Raw genomic sequence first — 18126 nt, 5'->3', positions numbered from 1 at the left:
GAAATCCTTTAATAGGCTCCAGCATCCCAAGAACCCTACATGACAAGCAGTTCGGACAATGGATAGATAGATGGTAAATGGACTGCATTTATATAGCGCTTTTAACAGACCTACGGCCATCCAAAGTGCTTTACATTTGCCTCACATTCACCCATTCATACACTCATTCACACACCGACGGCGGTGTCAGCCATGCAAGGCGCCATCTAGCTTGTCGGGAGCAGCTGGGGTTAGGTGTCTTGCTCATGGACACCTCGGCACTAGGTCAGATCGAACCACCAACCTTCCAGTTTGTAGATAACCTACATGAACCACTGAGCCACTGCCGCCCAATAGATGGATCTATTGTATTTAACATAAAGTAATTCAAATTACTTATGAGTTCAGTTTGAAAACCCCTGAACTAAACTTCACGTTACTAGCAAAAACAATACCCCGAGGTATTAGGTAGGAGGAGGGTGAAATTTCTTTATAAATATATATTATTAACTATACTTTAATATTATTTACTGTAAAATCAGAATTAAGTTACATCTTCGCGATTTTAGTTAGTTTGCTCATTTGTAGATACCTCAACCTGTATTTAATTCCCATGTGTCACCACCTTTAGACAAAATAGGACTACGTCATTAAAATAAAGAAATGGATGTCTTCCACTAAGGCTTCATTAAGGGGAAACAAAATGTCTCCATGGAGAAGCTCTCCGTGACAATATCCAAACCCCAAAAGAGGGCAAAACGTTGCAGGGGTCAGCTATTTTGGCACTTGATTATCAGAGACAGTCTGAGGCTGCGTACAGAGGGGACAGAGACGGAGGAAAGGTTCAGTCTAGCAGCCAGGAGCATTCGCCCTCTGGCAGGCTCACAAAAACTGTCACATAGCTCACAGCGGAGCCCCTCAGACTATGACAGCTGCTCATGAATGATTTAGACTTGCCACTGATGGAGGGATCTTGTCATGTTCATACAAGTTCACTATTAATAAAATCCCACTGTAGAGACAAGCCAGAGGGAAATATCCCTGCCGCCAAATAAGAACATACTGACTGACTTAAAGCTAGTATGGTGGATATCTGGATAAAGTGAAGTGACTTGAGTGCTTCTGTATAGAATAATAAGTGCAAAAATACACTGAAGGTAAAACTATTGTTACTGGGATAGAACTTAAAAGGATATATATTATTTATTAATATATTTTTTTGTGTTCAACAGAACAAAGAAAATCACACAGGTTTGGGGATTGGGAACTTGAGGATTAGTACAAGATGACAGAATTTTCATTTTTGGGTGAACTATCCCTTTAATAATGTCTTAATTAAAGCGATAGTTTTAGGTTTGTGTGCCATTCAGAACTGAATTGAGAATACTTTTTCAATTTCAGGTCAGTTACTAAATTTAAATGAATTTGACAAAATGTATGAAAAGTGACAGTAAATATATTTACAAAAGATTTGAACATTGTTTGAACATTAAATTTATTAAAGAATCCTGAAAAAAGTGCATCACTGTTTCCACTAAAAATAACTGTTTTCAACACTGATAATTTATTAGCCTATTAATACCTTTTTAAATATATTAAAATAGACAATGGTTATTTTAAATTGCAATAATATTTCACAATATTACTGTTTTATTTCTGATCAAATAAGTTAAGCCCTGTGAGCATAACATTAAAGGGGGTTGAAATGCTGTTTCATGCATACTGAGATTTTTACACTGTTAAAGACTTGGATTCCCATGCTAAATATGGACAAAGTTAAAAAAAAAAAAGAGTTGGACATTTGATGGAGTATTTCTGTGCCAAAAATACTCCTTCTGGTTTCTAATAAGTTTCAGAAAGTTTTTTTCGAGTATGGGTCCATCTGACGTAAGCTAGGGCGGAATGTCCTTGTACAGGCCGTACGGACTCTTCTCCCAGAAGGGCGAGCGCGATTAGAGCGAGAGAGCAAATGCACGCCAATTATTGCGCTGTGCCCGGCTTTAGGGAAGCCGGCTGCGCTGCGCTGCAGTCACAGGACACAACCCAAGACAACCCTGTTCAGCTTCCCAAAAAACCCAGCGTTAATGGGACCCCTGCATTTCGGCGACGATCGTTTTATAAACAAGGCCCAGTTTAACTCCGGATTTGTAGCTCGTCTAATGCTGAAAGATGGAGCAGTCCCAGCGATTAAGGTTCACGGTCATGTGTTGGAAGCAGGCGGTGAGTAAAACTGCTTCAAATGTTTTTATGTTGTTAGCTATCGACTCGTTCATTCAAATGCGCTACTATTCCATTGTTTTTCTATGTAAACACGCACTAGTCAGACTTGCAGAACCGTTCCGCTTGCTATTGCTAACATTAAATCGCATAAAATAGTCCATAAATCAAATTATGTCCTCATAAACCATGAGTAAACACACACAAATGTTGCAAAACTTGCGCACGACAAGCCGCTGTAAGCAGGTAACGTTATATAAGTTTTACAGTACATACCATTGAGACGTACTGCTGTAGTCGTCGTTCTTGCTTCTCCTGTTCATTTTCAATCTCTAGATCTGATTCTGGATCATATATGTATGGCTAAATCCGATTGATCTCCATGGTTTATTTAGGATAATGTTTTTTCAACGTTTAAGGATGTCACAGCTTTCAGCTCTCAACGCAATCGTTGCGCGCGTTCGTGATTCTTTAGCTCCGCCCACACAATACACCTCCAGCCACACGTTTTTTTCCGGAAAGACTTGGTACAGCGTATCTTTCTTTTATAAATATAATAAAACTAAAGACTTTTCGGAGATATGAAGGATGCAATACTACTCTATAAGAACTCAAGATTGACATGAGATTGACAGAAACTGAGTGTTTCACCCCCTCTTTAAAAAAAATCTTACTGACCCCAAACATTTGTACAGAAGTATAAATCCCCTTTATCTTCTACAGACCTATAACTGAAGATCCCACCATCCATTGTTGCCTTTTATATTGTTTATTCAAAAGAAAGAGAGACAAAAAAAATAAGGAGACAAGAGCAAAAATCCCCCATTCTCTAAGCAGGACCCCTGTAGACATGTGTGACAGCAGGGGTCATGCGGCTCAGGGTCGATGACGCCTCTGATTCCAGTATGCAGTAATGAGAAGAAGTGCAGAATGCAGCACTGAGCTTGTTAGTGGGCCACAAACTTAAATGAAAGTACAAATGAACTTCCTCCAGTTCTAATTAGGGCTCTGCCAATAGCTCAGACAGCGCAACCCGAGGCCTTAATGACAAAGAACAGCTCTGATATGTTCAAGTTTCCAAGGTGCCATGAATAAAATCAAATCAAAAGACAAATGTAAAACAGCAAAAGAAATACGGATGAAGCATATGTTCAACTGCACCTGTCACGAATGCCACATAAGTCAAACTGTAGCTGACTGTAGCTTCCTAGATGGCCTTGCTGGACTAACAGAAGATCGACAGGTTGGTTGTTGACAAGGATGAGTCGGATGCAGCCTTGAAAGGCCATCGTGGGATTCAAGCAGCTGGATTTGTTCTGGAATACAGGACATCCTGAAAGAATAGATGAAAATACATCTGACTATAGGTTTGGATGTTATAACAGAAAAAAAAAAGTCTAGAAAACTGCTTCAAAAGTGACTCTGACACAAAAATATGTCATTTATATCTTCCTAATTTCACACATCATTATCTTTTATGGCTTCCTTTATGCCAACAAAATGCAGAAAGGCACAATTAGGGCCATCATGAGCATTGCTATTATATTTCCATTTAATATTTAATACATACAAAATATTTAACTTAATACATAATTACATTTATCTAGCATAGTTCATCTTTAGCTCTTGCTATAGTTATTGTTAACTAAAACTATAAAAAATGTATATAATTGATATAAAGCTGAACTAAAAATATTAGATTATTAGAAATGCTGCCTTGGCGAACTAACTGATAAAAATAAGTTAAACGTGAACTACAACAATTACTAAAACTAAAACTGAAACAACAATAAATTACAGCTAAATATAAATAGATTAGAGCACATTAGCTAAAAAAGTTTTAACTTGTGAAATTTTTTATGAGTACAAATGTCTAATCTGGTCCCAACTGTAACTGACATTTTCTTTTTTAGTCCTTTCTGGAAATATTTGCACACTTTTTTACCTCCAAAATAGTGTATGTCTTTTGGTTCCAGATAGTTTGTCAGCTGGATGGTGGATGCAGGCTCACTGTCCAGGGTCATGATGATCTGCAGACCTCTAGCGTTGAGACTCACTGAATGCCACAAACCATCATTCACCCTCTGACCTGTCAATCATAATCGCCATGTACTTTTTAAGGAGTGTGTATGAACATGAAACAACTGTTAGTGCAACATACCACATTATATGGCCCAATAAAGCTATATTATGATGTTCAACAAACCACACACATACTGTAAAGTCATCCAAAGCAACAATATGTGAACCGTCAGCTCTCACACAAAACAAAGCCATGAAGAAACAGAGAACTCAATATCACAATACAAAGTGCCAAGAAAGCAAATCTGCTGGCAAAATAAAAAACCTGCCCCCTCTACCCGCATTCCCAAAAGATAAATTCTCTTTGAGATATGATTTAATTAATTCTGGCCATTACATGTGAAGGGCACCCAAGCTGTGTGTGGCCGCTGTGTGTCTACAGTCTCCCCTGTGCCAGCCATCTGTTTGTCGTTTGAGCTCAAGCGCTTCACTTCTTCTATTCCGGTAATTACAACACTCTGTATTTCTGCCAACGCTCCTGTGACGTGAGTTAGACCAAAAAAAAAAATTGGTTTCAGGTAGGATAAAACAGCAGCTTTAACACAGACTGGCCCTGCACAACAGATGGAGAGCGCCCTCCTTCCCCCTGCTGCGTGTCGATTGTTGTTGAACATCAGGATTTCTCACTAGACTGAAACACATAACTGTCTGTCTCAGACACTAATCTTGTTTAGACCAGCATGTATGAATCCTTTGATCTTTTGTCCAGAATGCTGAACAAAAATGACGCTATTGCCTTTTTGTATGACGAGATAAGCTGTAAGTGTTGACTTTCATGCAAATGGCTTTGTTTTGCTCAAGTATCTCATTGGTGAGAAAAGGATCATAGAAAAAGCATGTAAATCTGTGCTGTGAAAGTAATAGGATGCCTCTGCATTGCCAGGCTGGCTGAATTGAAAAACAGAGACATTTATACTCTTGATCGTTATGTGCACATAATTGCTGAAACTGAGGAGCATTTCCAATTAGACTCCTTCAAAGCAGTAATTTCAGTGGCTAGAGTGTGTCATGCCTGGATAAAACTGACAGCTCTACCATTTGATCACAGATGCATTTCCGTGTCACTTGCTGAAGCTTTACACCTTTTACAATTTTACTGGTGCATGTTAAATTGCTGAGCTGAAGAATGAATGTTAAAAAGAATAAACACTATATCAATTACATGATTTAGCAACATAAGTGACAGAGGTTTGTTACACTTCATGTTTTTAATACTGGAACCGCCAGGGTGTAAAATTTACCCACGGCTGTTTTTCAAATGTGCTTAACAGATTTTCAATAAAATATCTATAAGAGTCTCCCAGTCATTGAATTTTACAAATATACATTTTTACAATACCCTGTTGTTAAAAATTGTTTAGATAAAACCAGATTAATAATGGGGCATTATAAGGGCCAACAGGTCATATTTACCTATATAATGCCTTTATTTTTGCGTATTGTCATTTTCGCGCCACTTATGTTTTAACATTCTGGGCCCCATCATACACTCTGCGCAATGCGGCGTCATGCGTGACGTGAGTGTTTTTTGCTAGTTTCAGCCAGTTATCATTTTCACGTCCAGCGCCACGTTGTTTAAAAATGCACTCGCGCCCATCTCTTCACCCTCTGGTCTGAAAACGAGGTGTGTTCAGGTGCAACTGAAATTGACTGCGCCATTGACCAACAAAAACCTGGTCTAAAGTCAATAGTGCAGTATTTTTTGTGTTATTAAAAGGTTGCGTTAGTAATGTGCGCCTATAGACGGGTGCACAAAGCGTGTACACTCTGCTTGTTACACACAGAGGGACGCGCAGCAGCACACAAACATTTTTAACTCGTAACATTTGTAATTAAAAATAAAAGGATTCTTCTCTGGAGAAGTGTTAAGTCTTTCCACTTGCAATTTCCGTTAATAGTGAATACGCCATGGTGCAAGCAAAACTGGCTTTTAAAGTGAATGGGAGATGAGACTCTGATTGCTTTATTGCACGTTATGCCCAAAACACACCGGTGACTCAACATCAACGCCCACACATCAACTCAAACAAACATCTAGTGAAGCGATGTAACATTACTTCAGCTACATCTTTTTTAGACGCGTTGAGCTATAATTCTCCTCATGAAAAGCTGATTGTAAGGTAGGCTTTTTTTCTGTTAGCATCTGTGAATATTAAACGCAAAAAGACATTAAATGTCATACACGCAAGACTGTTTAGACAAGATGTATTTGGCCTGTTTTGGACAGATTATAATGTTCTTGTAAAAGAGCCTAGTGTCATATCAATAAAGCTTTTATTCGCAAATGTCTGCTCAGATGCTATAAATATAGTACCAGTCAAATGCATTTTCTTATTGATGTTTAAATATTATAGCCTAATGTTATTTTTAAAATTTAATATCAAAGTTTGTTTTATTGGGTTAATATCGAGTTTTGTTTTGTAGAAAGTGATTTTTTTTTGTTTTGTAGAAAGTGAATTGCTTTCTTTACAGTAAATTTCGTTTTGTATAAATGATATCTTCATTTTAATTATTTATTATTAATTTTTTTAGCATGAGACTACTTTCAAAAACAATTTTTTTTGAAAAAATGCTCTTATTAATTTTTGTCTTGTTTCTAGTGTAAATATTTAAACATTCTTAAATCAAGATGCATTTACTAGATAAGTACAATTTTAACTAAATAAGAAGAGCATTTTTTAAGTGTAGTCAAATCTTTTGATCATTTAAAATATAATAGGCCTTTGTTGACTATATTCTAAATAAATAATTCTGGAGTTTGGTTTTGTAGAAAGTAATTTTTTTTGTTTCGTAGAAAGTTAATTGCTTTCTTTACAGTGAATTTCGTTTTGTATAAATTGTATCTTAATTTTAATAAACATTCTTAAATCAAGATGCATTTACTAGATAAGTAAAATTTTCAACTAAATAAGAAGAGCATTTTTTGGCTCTCTCAGTCACACTGAAGCTCATTCATTATGCAGCTCATTATGCAGGCTATTATGCAGAATTATGTTATTTTGTTATCTCAGGTGATACTCATCATTATTCATTAGATATCACGCCTCCTCGCATATATGAGCTTTGTGAAGAAAAACTGTCTTACAAATTTAAAACCAGTGTATTGTTTTATGTGAATGAGTAGGCTCAATGATTCTCACATCAGTTTAAAGCAAAAACTCTCGGCAAATTCACACATTATTCAAAAGTCTTGTGGACACATATCTATTGTGTGTTTTGAGGCCTTAATTTTAAAACAATTTTTTTTTTTTTCAAAATAAATGCATAAGCATTTTTCTCTCAAAAATACAAGCATGTACATACATGTTGCTTAGATATTATGGTAGCCCAGTTTGTGCTGAATACAGTATAATTACACTTTTGCCATTAATGTGTTTATAAGCATTTTAAAAAAATCACAAATGTCTGAGCATGTCAAAACTTCTAAAGGGCCCCAGAACAGCTCAGACTCCTAGGGGTTAAGAGACAAGGTACAACCCTTTTGGACCATGCGCCTGATGCGCCGACCATGGATTCGGACACGCCTTAGGTGCACCTGTGCCGTGCGCTTCAGACCATGCGCTCAGATCGTTAAAATAGGGCCCTCATGTTACTAGGCAATGCCTTTCACCCACTGAGATAGCGGTAATAAGTTTTAGTCACAATGCATAACATAGTTACTAATGAGGCTTTTTGGACATTCACACCAGGCTGGGACACCAACTAAGACCAGCAAACAAACTTCGGTTTAAGATGCTTTTTCAGCAGGGTTTGCCAACAAATTTCCCTCAACGAAACTATCTGAACTGCAGAAGAGCCAAGAGGAGTCTCCTCACCAGCTGACACTTCTGACATCTTCAGAGTTGACGTCTGGTGTGTGAGGTGGAGGCGCCCACTGCTGATCTGTAAAATCAGGTAACGAGGCTCCTGACCAGAGATCAGGGGACTGGACAGCAACAGGCCATCAGGGTTCCAGGTGCGAAACTGCAGGCGCACCGAAAGGCCCTCCAGGATTGGCGCAGGTGCTGGCAGCGACAGAAAGCTGCTGCTGGAGCTCTGAAATGTGGCGGCCACCAGCTGTGGTTCCGAGCAGGAAAATGTCACGTTACCCTGTGAGAGAAGGAAGAACGCCAAAGCAACGGTTTACATGCAAGCAGGGAATGAACAAATGGCAATGCAGCCTGTTGCATATATCTACTGTAGCTGATTGCAGCTGAAATCTACTTCTCGTTATACATGTATAATTTGTATTCATGATGGCTTTAAAAAAAATATTACAGTTTCAAGAAAAGTCTCCTTGACTCTAAAAATGTGTTGTTGCATAATCATCAAGGGAAAAGTAATAACATATTTTCTTTACACCTTGAATGTTAGTGTACACATCTTAATCATTAGCCTATGCTCATTGTTTTCACAAATGTCATGAATTATTTGTTTTTCTGAATTGCTAAAACACTAAATCCCATTCTCTGAACCACATTCACAATAGCCTAAACCAATTTGTCAAATGATTCACTCTTTTTGTAAAACATTAAACAAGTTCAGGTAGTTAAGACACCATTTGCAAATCTCATGCACTCTTTTTTGCAAAACTCTAAACACTCACTAAAACACATTTCAGACTGTAATGCACTTGTGTTTCAAAACGCTAAACACAGGCAGGCAACAACACAGTTGTCATCGTTTACACACAATGACTACAAATTGTTCACACTTATTTCTAATGATATGACCAAACCAACTGTACATAATACACGTCAGTTCAGAGCGCCAAAGTTTATTCAAAATGTTGCACTGAATGTTGACTCCAGTCGATGGAAACAATATAAGAGGGAGAGGAGGAAAGGATGAAGACAGGGAAGAGCAAGGGGTGGACAGTGTTGTAAAGGCAGGATCTAGCACACCAGAGGTTTTTTCCCTTTGCCTGGCAAGATACGACATTCCCTGTTATGTGGACAAAGTCCTCAGGCCAGTCCCAACATGAAGAGGAGATGCTGAGGCAGAATGAATCTCACACTGACCTCAGTTGCACAACTCTTTTGAGTGTACTGTAACATGCTTTTCATTTAGAGTTTTTTTTTTAACCTTTTTGACTTTTGCAGTTGGACTGCTATATTTTCACAGTGTGCAAGTGTTGAATATACAGACAGTCAATAGGCCTACAATATTCAGTACAATACTATACTTGCAGTGCACACAGTATACTTTTTATATATAGTATAATAATATAATTTATTCACCTTACTACTGTAAATTGTGATTATTGTACTTTTCTTACGTAATTGCAAATTTTGTTACAATATACATTTTTTTTTTAAACTGCATGCTTTGGATTATGTGTTCTCTGTGATCTGAAAGCATTATTTGATTTTCACCACAGATAAAATGGATTAGGCAATTGTTTGATAAATACCACTATATATTCCTCTTTTATATTTCACTGCTTATTTTACTGCAGTTTCACGGTTTATTAATATACAGAAGTTTTTCAAATATTATTAAGCAGCCAAGCAATTTTTGTTATAATATTTATTTGGATTGAAGCACTAAAAACATATTGCATGAATTTTAATATAGAGATTAAAACTTTCCTCTTGGAAATTGTATATTCAAAACATTTGTTTATGAACTGCAGTTGAAAAACTTAAAAACTTAATGGAAAGAACAAAAGAGAGCCATGTCATTGCTGAAATTTAATGTAAAATAGATGCAATTGAGAAAGCACAAGAGATTGTCAAAGAGAGAGAGAGAGAGAGAGAGAGAGAGAGAGAGAGAGAGAGAGAGAGAGAGAGAGAGAGAGAGAGAGAGAGAGAGAGAGAGAGAGAGAGAGAGAGAGAGAGAGAGAGAGAGAGAGAGAGAGAGAGAGGAAAGAAAGAGAAAACATGCTGATGTTACATGAGAATTGGACAGGCTGAGAGCCAGACAGGCTAAACCCACAAAGGCAGCAGGCGGTCTGGATAAATGTCACCAGCACAACTCCACGGAGAGCACCGGAAACACAGGAGCACATCCGCAGGACAGAAGCTCACGTAGGCGTGAAAAGGTTACTGCAGTGTGAGGTGAACACCTCATTGATCCCTGTGCCATAGGGCTGTACAGACACCAGATCACTGAACTGAGGCCTTGGCAGACCTTCTCCCAACCTGACAGCCTTAAGCTGTGTAACATCAGTGCATAATTTAAGCCTGGTCCTGCCGGATCCTGTTCCGGAAAATGTCAGATTTTGGATTTTTGCATTCCGGCATTTGTTTTTAAATGATCCGGCATTAACAAGTGCATTACATGGTGAGAGTGCGTGCGTGTGAGAGACAGAATTAGCACAGGTTTATGCAGATGTACTTGGAGGCTGTATTTTGTTATTGGCCCTCAGCATATGTAGTTTTGACCAATCAGCTTTCTTAAGTTCAAAATCACTCTCAAAGGTTGATGCTAACTGCTAATTGTTTTGCAACCAGCAAAGTTCAAAGTTTGGAGAGAGTGTATACCTGACAAATTATTCTAAAAAAAAATAAGTTAATATCGCCAAAATGTCAAAAAGACAGTAAAGCATATTGAGTAATGTTGATAATGTGTCTGATCAAAAGAGATCCCGAAGATGGAACTGCTAATACTAATCAGGATAGTGGGAGGCACAAGCAAAGGGAGTTTGATCAGTCAGAATCAGAAATCTATGTAATGGAGGAAGCAACGACGTCGAAGGTGAGAGAGATTATCACTGATTAACTGAATAATATTTGGTCTCAACGTAGCTATATACTGTACATGTAGCTAGGGCTGTGCAGAAACCCACGAATGATGCTCTTGTAGCTTCAATTGTTGTTTTTGATCCGGCAATTCATTAAGCACTGTGTAATGTGAACACATATTGTTTTTTACAGAGCTAGATGCAAAATCATTCAATCAATCATTCTCTTCTGAAGTGATTGAGTCATGGTTATCTTGTCATTTTGATTTAGGGAAATGAGGAGATTCAAGAAGTAGAGTGATATAACAATAATAATAATAATAATAAGAAAAATAATTTTCCAGTACATCCAGATTTTCCAGGACATTTTACGTTTTCACTCATTTTATGTTTTCCATGACTTGAACATTTATCATTAATTTTCCAGGTTTCGCAGCCCTGATAAAGTGTGAAACTTGGCACAGTTTGTGCACACCTTTAATGATTCTTGAAGATGCAGAAGTAATATGTCTGGACATGATTATAATTCATATAGCAAAATTAAAGTGAGAGGATCACAACATCACTAGTTCAAAACCCATTTCTCATAATGAACCAGCTGCTTACCACACTGTATATCTGAGGCTTTCGTCGTTTAGCCAGGTCGATGACATTCACACCATTGTAGTAGAGGTTCTCCATGCAGCCATGAAAGTTACGCCGAATAAAGGTTCCAGGTTTACCTGGCAGTGGGATCCCACCAAAGCTTAGCTGTTATAGAGAATGAATAAAACATCTAATTTCAAAACATGAACATTAAAGATGTTTGTTTTCTATATATATATATGCAATATATTTTAAATATATAATTAATAATAAGAATTGGTATTCTAGGCACTCAAAGCGCTTTACATAGAAGGGGGGAATCTCATCCACCACCAATGTGCAGCATTCACCTGGATGATGCGACGGCAGCCATATTGTGCCAGAATGCCCACCACACACCAGCTGATTGGTGGAGAGGAGACAGAGTGATGAAGCCAATTGTATATATACAATCTGCTCATATATATATATATATATATATATATATATATATATATATATATATATATATATATATATATATATATATATATATATATATATATATATATATATATATATATATATATATATATATATATATTAGTGCTGGGAATCGATTAAAAAAATAACTAATTAAATCGCATTTTTTCTGTAATTAATCGCGATTGATTAATTAAATCGCAAGTTTTTCATATTTTGATATTGTAATAATTTCAGTTACTCTCCAAATTAATGTAGAAACAATTTAAAGACAGCATATTTTAAATATGTGTTGTAATGGCATCTTTTTATTCATTAGTATCACTGATACTAATGTCTCTATGAAACATTAATGAGATTACATTACAGTATAACTGAAAGCTCCCAATTTCAACATTTATTAGGCTTTAAAAAAACTACTTTTAATTTAAGTGAACTTAAAACAATCTTTACATAAACCCATTATAATAAATGTTATTTTTACCTGTGGCCTTCCCTGTTAGACATACAGAAATGTAATAGTTATCAAACACCTTTCTTAACTGCATAAATAATAAATTAAATATAGATTAATCATCATTAAAGCTACAATTTTCTCTGTTCCCGTTGTTCTTTGATGAATATTAATGACAGGCATCATCAGTGCTCCTGTCACTTTAAGAACGGTCGCTGACGAACATGACACGGATCTGACGCGCTGTCCTTTGCAACTCATTTCCTCACAGCTCTTTAAGTTCATTTAAGACGTTATTTAACTAATCTAAGACTCCTAATATGAGAATACTCAAAATTCTCTGTGTTGTAACATTGTTTGTTCAAGAGCAAAAGAGAACTGGATGTGAGCAGAAGACTGACGCGAGTCTGTCTGTGCGTTGAGTGTGTGTGTGTGTGTGTGTGTGTGTGTGTGTGTCAGAGTGTCCCTCGATTAGCTGACATGAGACGCAGCCACACAGACAGGACATTGACATACAGCGCGTTCTCTTGTGTCTTGTCGCGCTCGGAAGCATTTACATGAATAGGAGCGTGATCATGTACCGCTAGGCAAAAATGGATATAAAACGGATGCTGCGTTATTTGCGTTAAATATTTTTAATGCGTTAAGCTGAAAAAATGAATCGCCCGCGTTAACGCGTTAATTTGCCCAGCCCTTATATATATACACTCACCTAAAGGATTATTAGGAACACCTGTTCAATTTCTCATTAATGCAATTATCTAATCAATGCATTTAGAGGTGTGGTCCTGGTCAAGACAATCTCCTGAACTCCAAACTGAATGTCAGAATGGGAATGAAAGGTGATTTAAGCAATTTTGAGCATGGCATGGTTGTTGGTGCCAGACGGGCTGGTCTGAGTATTTCACAATCTGCTCAGTTACTGGGATTTTCACGCACAACCATTTCTAGGGTTTACAAAGAATGGTGTGAAAAGGGAAAAACATCCAGTATGCGGCAGTCCTGTGGGCGAAAATTCCTTGTTGATGCTAGAGGTCAGAGGAGAATGGGCCGACTGGTTCAAGCTGATAGAAGAGCAACTTTGACTGAAATAACCACTCGTAACAACCGAGGTATACAGCAAAGCATTTGTGAAGCCACAACACCCACAACCTTGAGGCGGATGGGCTACAACAGCAGTAGACCCCACCGGGTACCACTCATCTCCACTACAAATAGGAAAAAGAGGCTACAATTTGCACAAGCTCAGCAAAATTGGACAGTAGAAGACTGGAAAACTGTTGCCTGGTCTGTTGAGACATTCAGATGTAGAGTCAGAATTTGGTTGTAAACAGAATGAGAACATGGATCCATCATGCCTTGTTACCACTGTGCAGGCTGGTGGTGGTGGTGTAATGGTGTGGGGGATGTTTTCTTGGCACACTTTAGGCCCCTTAATGCCAATTGGGCATCGTTTAAATGCCACGGCCTACCTGAGCATTGTTTCTGACCATGTCCATCCCTTTATGACCACCATGTACCCATCCTCTGATGGCTACTTCCAGCAGGATAATGCACCATGTCACAAAGCTTGAATCATTTCAAATTGGTTTCTTGAACATGACAATGAGTTCACTAAAATGGCCCCCACAGTCACCAGATCTCAACCCAAAAGAGCATCTTTGGGATGTGGTGGAATGGGAGCTTCGTGCCCTGGATGTGCATCCCACAAATCTCCATCAACTGCAAGATGCTATCCTTTCAATATGGGCCAACATTTCTAAAGAATAGTTTCAGCACCTTGTTGAATCAATGCCACGTAGAATTAAGGCAGTTCTGAAGGCGAAAGGGGGTCAAACACAGTATTAGTATGGTGTTCCTAATAATCCTTTAGGTGAGTGTATGTATATATATATATATATATATATATATATATATATATATATATATATATATATATATATATATATATATATATATATATATATATATATATATATATATATATATATACATATATCAGAGGTGGACAGTAACGAAGTACATTTACTTGAGTACTGTACTTAAGTACACCTTTTGAGTATCTGTACTTTACTAAAGTATTATTTTTTAGGGAAACTTTTACTTTAACTTCACTACATTTGAAAGACAAATATCGTACTTTTTACTCCACTACATTTCTATCAAGTTCCTCGAAGTCGAAAGTTGTTTCTGTAGCAGCTTTGCAAGTCAGTGGATGAATTTGTTTCTTCTTTTAAAAGTGTTTTTTTTTTTTTGTTGCAAAATGTAAATGTCTGGGAGAAAGAGAAGCATAGACATATGGATGAATCTGAAAAAGCATGATGAAAGAGCTCAGTTTAGTCTGGTTTTTGTGCCTCTCAGATGCCACAGCACGAGTCCTGAATAGAGCTTTCTTTTGCGTTTTTTCGCACTTAAACAGACCAAATTACACAAAATGTCAACATTTTCATTTTGGAAAGTATTCATTTAAACAAAGTTGATTATTTCTTAAGTGAACCCAAACAGTTGGGGGAATATCGGATGTGTATCAGTGTGTAGGATTTGTGCATTCTGCCTTAAAGTGACAGCAGCTTTGTAAAAAGCTTTGTAACTTAAGTATTTAAATGAGTTCAAGGTAGTCGTATGCTAGCATGTCGGATGGAGCATCACTGACTGGCTAAAACCACAATGGCTATAGCGTGCATTTATACAACAATGCAACAATAATAAAATAATGCTTTGACATAAAAAAGGAAATTTACTTGATACTTAAGCACTTTTAAAAGCAAGTACTTCTGTACTTTTACTTAAGTAAAAATAATTTTTAACAACTTTCACTTGTAACGGAGTAATATTTGACCAGTAGTACTTTTACTTTCACTCGAGTAATGGAGTTGTGTACTTTGTCCACCTCTGATATATATATATATATATATATATATATATGGGGATGATTAGGAGGCCATGATGGACAGGGGCCAATGGGCAAATTTGGCCAGGATGCCGGGGTTACACCCCTACTCTTTATCGAAGGACATCTTGGGATTTTTAATGACCACAGAGAGTCAGGACCTTGGTTTAATGTCTCATCCGAAGGACGGTGCTTGTTACAGTATAGTGTCCCCATCACAATACTGGGGTGTTAGGACCCACACAGACCAAAAGGGTGAGCACCCCCTGCTGGCCTCACTAACATCTCTACCTGCTGCCACCTAGTTTTCCCAGTTGGTCTCCCATCCAGGTACTGACCAGGCTCAGCCCTGCTTAGCTTCAGTGGAAAACCAGTCTTAGGCTACAGGGTGATATGGCTGCTGGTGACATATATATATATATATACATACACATGCATGTATCCCTCACAGCCCTGAAAATTGCCCTGAACATTGTCTTGACACTGGCACATTGTTGTGGTAAACAAAATGCCTGAAGTCTTTGGTATTTTGGACTGTCTTACATTATTTGCTTCAGGCCATGCCACAACATTTCAGTGGGTTTAAGGTCAGGCCCTGACTTGGCTTTTCCAAAAGAGACATTTCTTCAGACTAAGCCATTACGTTGTACATTCTTTGAAGCATCATTGTTATTCTGCATGAGCCCCATTCTGATAAGCTCCTCACATGTGGACAATCTGGCATGGTTCTATACAATTTATGGATACAGTCCAGAATTAATTTTTCCATCAGTTACACTGCTGTCCAGCTCTGCTGTAGGGCAGTTTCAAATTGTTTTGAGTGCTTTGGATGAGGTTTTTCTTTTTGGTAAACTTTTCCTACATTTCTCCGTTATTTCTACACAAAAAATCTGTCCGCAATACTGTCTTTAAACAACCTCTGGGAACATCTAGTCCAGCGATTTTGGCACTAGATTCCATTTAAAAACAGTGGGATTGTAGGGGCTTACATTTAAAAATAAATATATAAATGAACAAGACGATCAAGTAATTAGGAAGCATGAAACAACAACTGCAGTGTCCTTGCTGCTGAGGGAATAAAGGTCAGTCTGTGGCCAGGCGGTCTCAGTGGCAGTCAAGCAGTCTGTATGTCGTGTCATTCCTTGATCTCGAGGACACCTTGTACACAGAATACACATCTCTTATAGGTGAGGTGAACTGCTGCCTTTATAGTGCTATTAACTTCAGGTGCACCTCATCAGCTGCGCTCTAGTTAGCCTTTGACTATTGTAAGTCTGGCTCTGGGACAGCCAATGAAGCCCTGGGGAAACAGTCATACGAGGGGAGGCAGATACTACATCACAGTGGATTTATGAACTAAATTTTTCCTTGGATGATCAATAATGCATTTTCTTGTGGCTATCAAAAAATCTTTGTCCCCGAAAGACAAACCTGCATGATGCAGACAATACAAATAAAAAAATGCCTTTTATCTGTGGTAATTATATAGATGCATTATATAGATACATTACCTCAAACACATGATTTGCATCTGTTGGTTGGATCTTATGGTAACACATTAGTTTAGGTACCAATTCTCACTATTAACTAGTTGCTTATTAGCATGCATATTACTAGGATATTGGCTATTTATTAGTATTTGTACCCTTAATCCTACCCAATACCTAAACTTAACAACTACCTTACTAATTATAAGAATTAATTGAGGCAAAAGCCGTATAGTTAATAATTAGTTAATAATTAGTTAATAGTGAGAATTGGACCCTAATCTAAAGTATGACCAATCTTATTTGTATTGCCCTCTTCAAAACGCTTATCCCATTACAGTAATTCAATTACGTATTAATTTATTTATACAATTGTTTTACGTATACAATTATTTGTTCAGTAAATTATTTAATTATAATTGGACAATGGAAATTACTTCTAAATGATATCAGTGTGTTTGATATACACTATCATTTGCTTGTAAAAAGCTATCCACAAAAATATTAAGCTGTTATTAATAAATAAATGTTATTGTTAGTGTGAGCACTAAATCAGCCTATCCAAATTATTTCTGGAGGATCAAGTGAGACTGAAAATATTATATTATATTTAATTTTATAAACATATAATTTTATTTTTATTCAAATGAGACCCTGTTATCTCTCATTATAAATATATAAAAATCAACATACATCTAGGTCAAATGAATTTAGTATGACAGGCCATTTAAAAGGGCTGACAACATTTCTTGTACCCTTTTTAGACTTGCATACAACTGTTACTACACCAGACAAATTGCACAGGTGTATAATTTGCCACCTCAAAGGCATGTCATTTTCAAAAAGAGGAAAATAGGGGGTCCCAGAGACCTACCTCATAGTCGACCTCCAGAGAGTCTCCATCGCCCTTGGTCCTAAAGTGCTGAGTGTGTCTATCCAAAGTGAAGTTGACCTGCTTGTTAAAGCGTTCGATCAGAACAGAGTGCCAGTGCAGATCGTCCAGGAGACTTCCTAAAGTGACAACCATACGAGCACTGCTGGATCTCACCCTGCCGTCATCTGCCAATGAGAAAAGGTTTCTCATAAGTTGCATGTTAATAGCCATAAATAACTTTCAGTCATTAGCATACACTACGTTTCTAGAATCTAAAATAATGTATTCCTATGATGGCAAAGCCTGAGTTTTCAGAAGCCATTACTCCAGTCTTCAGTGTCCTAATCCTTCAGAAATCATTCTGATATGCTGATTTGGTGCTAAAGTGACGTTACTTATTATTATGTTGAAAACAGTTGTGCAATAATTTTT

At 37.3% G+C, this 18126-nt stretch overlaps 1 protein-coding gene across 1 annotated transcript in view; it reads right to left on the bottom strand.

Moving 5' to 3' along the window:
• Nucleotides 1–18126, bottom strand: part of cntnap5a (contactin associated protein family member 5a) — a gene marked incomplete at its 3' end in the record, with an annotated part of 106314 nt that overhangs the window by 36143 nt on the left and 52045 nt on the right. Inside the window, exons 6-10 of the mRNA XM_079821126.1 lie at nt 17695–17879; nt 11549–11692; nt 8094–8367; nt 4142–4285; nt 3358–3529 (exon numbers count right to left, since the gene is read on the bottom strand). Coding sequence (XP_079677252.1) covers nt 3358–3529; nt 4142–4285; nt 8094–8367; nt 11549–11692; nt 17695–17879 — 919 coding nt within the window. The remainder of the gene's footprint in view (nt 1–3357; nt 3530–4141; nt 4286–8093; nt 8368–11548; nt 11693–17694; nt 17880–18126) is intronic.

The sequence above is a fragment of the Gobio gobio genome (assembly GCF_949357685.1).
Source record: "Gobio gobio genome assembly, chromosome: 7".
Taxonomy (NCBI): Eukaryota; Metazoa; Chordata; class Actinopteri; order Cypriniformes; family Gobionidae; genus Gobio; species Gobio gobio.
The sequence above is the reverse complement of the archived record's forward strand: the minus strand, read 5'-3'. Positions and strand labels throughout refer to the sequence as shown.